Source organism: Eretmochelys imbricata, chromosome 9, assembly GCF_965152235.1.
Source record: "Eretmochelys imbricata isolate rEreImb1 chromosome 9, rEreImb1.hap1, whole genome shotgun sequence".
Lineage (NCBI taxonomy): Eukaryota > Metazoa > Chordata > Testudines > Cheloniidae > Eretmochelys > Eretmochelys imbricata.
The window spans coordinates 76801390-76810544 of record NC_135580.1 but is presented as its reverse complement, the minus strand read 5'-3'; the positions used below and the strand labels follow the sequence as shown (position 1 = coordinate 76810544).

Sequence of the window (9155 nt, the reverse complement as noted above, 5' to 3'; positions counted from 1 at the left end):
AATGCTTTCTTCGGAAATTGTGACACGTCAGAAGTCTACACTTGGCTGGGGACATGCTAGTACAAAGAACATATTTAGCACAGATTCTGCGTCAAGTTGATGTTCCATGTTGCAAGTGAAGCGTACCTTCTCTCTGCCTAGAGCAAAGACAACCTGTAAATCCAACTGCTTTGGAAGATTCTTTAGAAAGGAGTGCTTCTTTGTCAAGAAAGGGTCTGAACTTTTGTAACTTGCAAATTCTTAAAATATGGCAAACTTTCGCAGAGGTAAACAGTGATTTTCTCAGTCCATGTCTCTCTGCCTGTTAAAATGGATTGTATCTATTTGCATCCACATTGGCTCCATCTTCATCTCTCAAGAAATACCCCTGGTGGACTTGTCAAGATACAAACGCTATTTTGAAGCAGTGTAAAGCAAACAGTAAAAATGTACATTTTCAATTTTTTTTTTTAATTCCCAAATGTTTGGTATAGTAAGCAATAGCCTCTCTCTTGCAACAGACCAGTGGCTATTTCCATATTTAGTTATATCCAACCAATATTTTGAAGATAATTATTTTGAGTTTTTGTTTCAAAATTGATCTTTAAAGGAGATGACACGCCTGATATCACTCTCATGATAGCAAATGATCTGCAGCTAACCCTACCATTTCTTTTGAGACCCGACATGGATTCCTTCTCAAATTACAGCTATTTCCAAAATGACACAGACTACTATGAAGAGCAGTCTTTTTCTTTATTTGACATTCATATCCTGGTGCCTGTGACTATAATTTCCAGCATCTTGTTTTTCTTGGGTATTGCTGGGAATTTGCTAACACTATTAATTTTCAAAAGATACAAGGAAATGAGGACTACAGTTAACATGTATTTATCCAGCATGGCGTTGTCAGACATTCTGATTTTCCTTGGTCTGCCTTCTGATTTGTACAGGATTTGGAAATACAAACCATACATATTTGGGGACTTTCTCTGCAAATTTTTATTTTACCTCAGTGAAACCTGCACATACTGTACCATCTTGCACATCACCACTGTGAGTATTGAGCGGTATTTTGCAATATGCTTTCCCTTGAAAGCCAAAACCACCATCACTAAATGCAGGGTGAAAAGGGTCATCCTTTCTTTATGGGCGTGGGCTCTCCTGACAGCCAGCCCAATTCTGTTCCTGTTTGGCGTGGAACACCGCAATGGAAGCCTGCCTGATGAAGCCAAGGAGTGCAATTACATAGAACACTCAGCCCGCACAGGGCTTTTAGAAACAATGACTTGGGTCTCAACCATGTATTTCTTCCTACCGGTGCTTTGCCTGACTCTGCTGTATGGACTCATCTGTGGAAAGCTTTGGCGAACCAGACACAAGCTGAGAGGACCTCAGGCCGCAAGCAGAGAAAAATACCACAAACAAACAGTCAAAATGCTAGGTAAGGATCTGGCTTGAGACCAGGCTAAACATCTGCATTTATATAACACTAGGCCAGACAGAAATTAAAGGTAGAAAGGGGGAGGTGAGACAAAAAGAAAGGAAAGGCCCTTACAGATTTAAGGTTAGTACATTGTACTTCATTTAGTCATGTTCCTGGGTTTTACTGAGATACGGGGCCCCAATTTGAAGTGTGTGCAGGTTGGTCGTAGGAACAGTTGAGCTCATCGTTTGCTCTGGACTGATGCAAACTCAGAATAGCAGCAGAAAGAAACGTAGGATGTGGCTGAGACTTTTATTATTTTTTTTAAGGCAAATCTGATCAACCTTGATTTGTGTGCGTCAAGAGGGGCCTGTGCTCAGCAGTCATGGTCTGACTGGTAGTTTTTCAAGCCAGCCACTCTCACGTCTCCCATGGAAAGTTTAATGTGTTTTAGCAATTAAACTTTGGGCCACAATCTAAGCAAAATCATGTGTCCAGGCCTAGTTAAACATTGGTTTTATTTCCACTTAAATCATGTTTAACATTTTAGTAGACTCATTACAGAACCCACTGGTCAGCATGTGGTGTGTTACCCTCTGTGGCTCAGGGACAGGGGCTAAGCATCTGAACCCACAGCAGCATTTGCTACTTTAGTTCCGGCTGTAGTGACTCATTCTTGAAGCTCTGAAGGTCTTTGGTTCAATCCCCAGTCACAACAAGCAGTTATCACGATTTGATAAAACAAAGGATTTATTTGGGTTAACATTTAATGCTTCACTGAGCCTGTTCATTCATCTCAGGTGAGCAAAATAGCCGCCGCTTGTTGCTGTCAGCAAAATTCAGTGGGTGCAGATACCAACTCTCTGTGCTCACAGTGGAGGCAAAAGCACTGATGGCCCTGGCCTCAGTCTGTTCACAGATCCTCTATCATCCCCCAGTAGCTGTGAATGGCCCCAAAATTGCCTCCTTTTCCAGAGCTCAAAGTGGAATCTTGCCTCTTTTCAGCTCCCCCACTTTCTGCAGGAAACACACAGGGAAATGCAGGACCATGGATCCATGCAGTAAAATGTACTAACTTCAGAGCTGTGCATTTTCCCCTTCCATCAACTGTTATTGTCCCCAACTTTTGTTTCCCATTATTATGGCTTCTAATAATTTGTCCTCTTTTTCAGTGTTTTCCTTCCCCGTCTTTCCCTCTCCCCACTTCTTCCTCTGCATCTTTTCTATTGTTCCATTCATCTCCCAGATTTCTTTCACTCCTCTTTTCCATCTCCTCACCATCCCCTTCTATTTGGGCCCACCCAGACACTTTGTTCCTCTTCTGATCCCACTCACTTCCCAACTGCCGACCCTGCCCCACTCCCCTGGTAAATATTTCACTGACAAGTGAGGCAGATTTCAGGATAACAATGTAACAGCAAGAAATAATGCTGAAGTACCGATGCTGCTGTAACCTAGCCTGGTTTTGTTCCTTTGTCACTGTACTACATATATTTAAAGGGTCTTTTACCTGAACACTGCAGCAGGCAAACAAATCCCCAATGCTTATATCTACCTGCCAACATGAAGCAAAAACGGCTGCACAAGTCAGGTGGTAGCATGTTACAGTACATGCCGTATTCAGCGTAGTTGTCTGAGGTCTCAGCCACAATATAGTTTAAAGAGACAGAACAAACAGTGCTTCAAAATTACTGTACTAAAATATATTCCCTTCCTTTTCAGCAGTAGTGGTCCTGGCCTTCGTGCTGTGCTGGCTACCATTCCACATCGGCCGAATCCTCTTTTCCCAGACCAAAACCATCCTGTATGACATCACTCAGTACTTCAATCTCATCGCCATGCTTCTCTTTTACCTTGGAGCATCTATAAACCCAATACTTTACAATGTCATGTCACAAAAATACAGAAAAGCAATGAGCAGAATCCTGAACTACAGTCAAGTCTGGCAATCCAGAAACTTGACAAGGAGTGAAAGGACTTCTCTTGAAGGTACAGAAGTCAGTTCTGTCATGTAAACAGTTCAGCACTGACTTAAATACAGTGTCCTGTACAGCTAGATTACAGCCGTCCACTGTGCTTGTGAACTGTGTGTTAATACCAAGCCATGACACATGGGCATGTTGTGAGTGAAGGGGGGATTTTAATCTCTCAGGATGGAAAAAGTTTGCTGCTTCCATCTGTGTGCACAAAATTCTCCCTTAACCATTGTCACTCCTTCTGCTTCAGGGTGATGTCACTAGTATTTCCTGCAACGTTTATGAAGTTTTAGCAGCGTCAGGATCAAGTCAAAACTATATGCAGAAGCCAGTAGTGACTCAACACTCTGAGTGCCAATGGCTTCAATCAATTGCCTTGCAATGTATCTCTGTGCACTTCCAACAAGCCACAAAGTAGTCATCTGCCAGTGGATTTGTCCCAAGCCCTACAAGATCACAGCTTTTGCTTATGGTTGATACAGAATCTATTCAATACCCTCATTCAAGTTCTTAGTATTTGTTTGATGTATGAAAACTAAATCAAAACAGACCAGTGGATTGAATGAAACTACCTTTGTTCTCTTCATTTTAATATATTTAATAACTGGGAAAAACTTAAAGGGAAAGAAAATATGAAGCTGTTGTGATTGTGAAAGGTGCATGTCCATTACAAAGGCTGACAAAGGGAAGCAAGAAAGTAAGCTACAGATTGGGGAAGGGGGGAGAGAGAGAAAGTTACTTGCTCAACTTCCACAAGAAGTTTGTGACAGATAGGGATGGAACCCAAGTCTCGCACCAGTTCCTTAACCTCAAGGCCATCCTCAAGTGGGGGCTAATGAAATTATACTGTTTGGACAGCCAAATTACTGCACTTGCATTAAAGGCAAAGGACTTTGATGGGTAGAGAGAGGATGGAGTCTATTTCAAGCATCGTTTTCCCTGGTGGAAATCAGGGTTATGTCAAAGCAATCAAGCAATCCTGCCTTTGTTGCTCTGTCACCATTTCACGAGAAGTTGTTTGTGTTGTTGTGACACAGAGCACAACAACCTACCAGGGAAAAACAGGCCGTGTCACTTCACACACCACGGGAATTGTGCTAGATCACATCGCTCAATGCCGCTTTCCTTTTCAAAATGTTGATTTCAATAAGACCATTTTCAATCACCACTGTCAGTCATACATGCTTCTTGTCATCTGAATAACTAGAAATGGCGTTATGAAGACTAGTACACAGTGGTTCCAAAGGATGGTCTCCATTGGCTTATAGCAAACAGAACAGCATCCCCGAGTTCACTCATTTCATTAATAGATTGTAAGGTTTATTTTTTGTCCTTCATGCATGTCCTGTAACCTTGCGTAGGAAAACGGGTGGAGGGCTAATTCTTTAAGGCTGTATTCTCCACTGGATGGAACACTGAAATCAAAGCAGTGGAAATTCCATTGCAATTGGGCCAAAAATAGTTTGAGGGAAAGGAAGTGAGGCAATCTGCTATAATCCAGTCTCCCTTCCTGGACATATCGTGGCTGGGCAGAGCCAGGGAACAGCTGATCTACACGATTTCAGTGAGTTTCCTTTAGATGATTCCCTGGAGTAAACGAACCGATTGGAATTAACTACTGGAGTCCCGCTCTTTCCACTGCACTGGAAGAAGGGAGGGGAACAAATGGCAGCACAATCCCTACTAGAGCAATAGAGGAGGGCATGGCGAGCAGCACAGAAGGACTGGTTGTTGCCTATGGAACTTGCAAAATCTGTGCTGTGGGAGAACTACATCCCCTCCACAAACCTCCTCCCACATGGAAATAGCACCTTTGGAAGCACACAAGTTTCATCTTGGAACTTCCTGAGCACCTTTCTCATCTGTAGGTTTAAGATGAGATAGCCTCACTAATGCTATAAAGCAACCTAATTCCGTGTTGCTGTTTCCTTCATCCTAAACTACATGGATGACAGGATTGTCCCAGAAGGAAGTTATTTTCTTCTTCACAAACACACAAATACATATAATCAAATTTGAAAATTTGTATTTTTATTGGCTGTATTAAATATATTATCTATTTCATAGTTACAATTTAGTAATACAATGCAGCTTTAACATAAGTTTGAAATATCTCAAAATTACAATGCAAGAAAAATGAAGATACCTAATCTGTTAATGCCACTAGGGTACATCAATCTGGAATGTATAACCGTCAATATAAAATCTACATTACACTATACTTTCCAGTATATTTCCTGGAAATATGAACATTTTGTGGCAATTCAGAAGCATTTTATTTTAATTTTCTAGGAAATCATGATTTCGGTTAATATTTATTCTGAAAGCCTACTTTATTATTTTAAAAATATATCAGAAATGCTATTGCCAAATAAATCACTAAATGATTTGCTCTGTTTGTCTAAGAGTTAAAGAAAAAATCCCTTGGCAAAAGAAATTTGCTGAAGGCAGTCTATTGTTTTCTAAAAGTAAAATATGAAAGGAAATGAAGGCATATTTGTAAACTTCGGCAAACTAAAGACACTAATATCTGTATAAAACTCTTTCCAACACTGAAGAGAGACTTCCATGATATAAATGATTAAGTTAAAGTTCTGCTACAAGTAGAACAATACATTCAGACATACATTTTCCAGGATTTTTTTAATCAAAATAAATAGAGTACAAAATGAAGAGTACATTTTTGAAAAGGTTAATTTCAGATTGCACCATAGACCTACTTTTAAGAATATTAACTGATACTATGTCATAATTTAGGATTTCCACATTTGAAATGCAACACAATGCCTCAAACTAACTTATTAACAGCCATAGGAGAAACATCCTTAAGATGTTTTATTCTTTGAAAGAATTAGCTTGTACCCAACAGTACTATCCCACATGCAAGTGCACTGCCCCGACATACATGAAATGTAGCTGTAGCATTTGCAAAGTATGTTAAATCTGTAACATTCTATGGCATGTTCTTTTAATGCCAAAATTATTAAGACGACCCATTCTGAAACAAATGTCTAAATTTGTGGCTTCCAGCTTGCAAAACAGTTGATGTAAAGAAAATAGCTGTCAGACTTCTCTTCAGATACCTAAAGAATATGTTTGACAAGGAACAGTCATATGTAGTGCATAGTAACCACCAAAAATATTCCTCAAAACAGTGTCAAGACATGCATGACAAGTTTTGGAAAAGTTTCATAGCAAACTGAAAATTCTCATCACCACCACAATGGAATGTGAACTGCCACCACTGTGATAGCAATTAATTTAAAACATTGTATAAATGTTGCCTAAAAATATTTCATATATAGTTTGATAATTCAGATAAGGATAGAAGAGCATCCAAAAGCAGTCTGAACTTTTTTATTTTTAGGTTAAGAATAGTACAAAAACATTTGCTCAGTTTGAGCCAATAGTGAAACATTTATCATAAATGCACTCTTTCTCCTTAAAGACAAAATCTGTGCCTTCTCTGAAAATGCTGAAAAAATTTAATCAGACGCACAGGAATTACTGTTCTCTCAGGCACTGAGAATGAAAATGTGGATTGGGCCAACAGTTGTTTACCAACTGCTGAAAGCATTTCATTCAGAAACATAAAGTACAAAAGAGGACCAATTTGCAATATTACATACAAATACATTCAGTCACTCTGTATGTACATTACATCCCTCTAGCATTTTTAATTACAATTCTCAAAATGCTGGCACCTCCTACTTTAACGCTTGAAATATTAATTCTTGAACCCCAAACATTAAAATAACTGTAAAGTAGTAATATCATATTTTGTTTTCCTTCTACAGTATATTAAATGTGGTTTGCTCTAGCAATGTTCTGCAGTACAGTACTGTTCTAAGCGCAAGCATTTTTGCTGCTGTATTTCATGTATACCAAACTATAACAATACTCGATTAAAAGTTGCTGATCCACTACCACTTGCTTAGTTGCACTTCAAAAGATTTTATATAATGCCTTTTCTCTAACTGGCGAAAGGGCCTATGCTTTGATAGTGAGAGACAGTGTGGTAAGGCAGTTTTTTGCTGTTTTATTAACAGCTAACCCTGATTACAGAGGACCCAGGAGTACCCCTTCTATGGCAGTTGTGTGTTCTTTATTTGGAAAGGTTCTGCCAACCCAGTCTCAATGTCAGTCAGCAGCAAAGATGGAAACGTGTGTATGTCTTATACAATCATTTCCAGCTAGGATGTTATTTAGAATTAACCAACATAAATACCCAGAATAACTGTCATAAAAAGCTGAACAATGACTAGGCTTTAAACAATCTACTTGATTACAAAGTACTGAATAACAAAAGCAAACAAAATAGCAACCATTGCAAATCCCACAAGAAGAAGAAAAGCAAACTGCTCATCACTTAATGTCTTCTTAATCTTTGCAAATTTAGCTGTCGAATCAGTACACTGGGGAACCAACTCTTGTTTTTGAGATGAGAATACTGTACTGGGACTATAAGGTCCATACAGTTCTTGTATTCCAGTAGAATCTTGATACTGGCGTCCAGCACAGACTCTGAACCGATATTCACAGTTTGTCTGAAAGTTTGTGAAACGGAATGAAGTCTCTGATCCTTTGTATACCTAAATAATAAAGAGAGCAAACAAATTGCTCATCTATTTCACTTTCCCAGTATCTAGCAATAGACACAATATTCAGTGCAACCAGAGCAGGCCTGCAAGGGTCTGGGAAGCCCTCCCCACGCATCCAATTTGAGGGCTTCAGAAATAAAAGAATCTCTGCTTTTATTTCTAAACTGTTTCCTAGCAAACAGTCTTTAAAATGTGAGAAAGAACTAGGAGTGAAAACTTGCCACCGATGTTCCCCTGAAGATGACAAATTATTTGCTGTCCCTGCAAGCCTGGCCTCTGAAAAAACTACCACCATAGGTTTGTGCCGACAGTGCGCTAGGACCATCCTAAACGAAGACAGCACCTGTCCCAGAGTTTACAATTTACAATGAAGTGCTGGGGATAGGTAGGGGGATAAAACATAGTTATCCCTCTCCCACATAAACATCAAATCCCCAACTGTTCTTCAACCTTGCCTCTACTATTTGACTCATTTCATGGTACAAGTGGGGTTTGGGAGGAGATTATGGCAGTGGCTTTACAAATCAGTGCTGACAGAGTGCTCCTACCTAAGGGATAGAGTACAAGAAAGCACAAAGTTGTTTGCAGAAAAAGTGGACAGACGGGTAAGGAGTGAGAGCCAGCCGGTTTATACTGGGATAAGGAGGGGGGCCAGATTTGTGAAGGGCCTGTTAAGATTGGCACGTATGCTAAAGAATCTCATTAACCTTACCCCAAATAATGATGAGGCTGCTCCTGTGCATGGTGGTACACTCAGGTCAATAGGAGGTTCTTTATATGCGAGATGGAGCAGAAACAATTCTAGCTTTTTGAAAATTACCCTGTTCAAAACCTATTTGAGGTTTTCAGTGACATAAGGCATTCAACATGTACAATGGTGTCACTACTATCATCATAAAGCTTTGTGCATGACAGTGATACATGAAGATATGCATAAAAATTGGAAAGATCCTTTTGAGGCCGAGCTGCCCCAGTTGTAATCGTTAAAACTGTTCACAACAGTTTAATAGTTTGAGGAAGTTTGTTTAAAAATAAAATGGCAACACAGACTTTTCCAGGTTAAAAATCCATACTGAGGGAGGGAGGATGATTTATAGAGCCTGGTTTTAGTAGTGGTCAAGAAAGAGTACACAAGAGGGTTGGGCAAGTCTAAAAACCAAGAGTCTTGAGTTT

The 9155-nt window shown here is 39.7% G+C and overlaps 1 protein-coding gene and 1 pseudogene across 2 annotated transcripts in view; one reads left to right on the top strand and one right to left on the bottom strand.

Moving 5' to 3' along the window:
- Nucleotides 1-666: 666 nt before the first annotated feature.
- Nucleotides 667-3420, top strand: LOC144269764 (growth hormone secretagogue receptor type 1 pseudogene; annotated as a pseudogene).
- A 1970-nt stretch (nt 3421-5390) lies between these two features.
- LOC144270504 (fibronectin type-III domain-containing protein 3A-like) overlaps nt 5391-9155 on the bottom strand; it is an 86219-nt gene continuing 82454 nt past the window's right edge. For both annotated transcript variants that reach the window (XM_077827000.1, XM_077827001.1), the window contains exon 26: nt 5391-7973. In XM_077827000.1, coding sequence (XP_077683126.1) covers nt 7659-7973 — 315 coding nt within the window. In that variant the 3' untranslated portion in view covers nt 5391-7658. The remainder of the gene's footprint in view (nt 7974-9155) is intronic.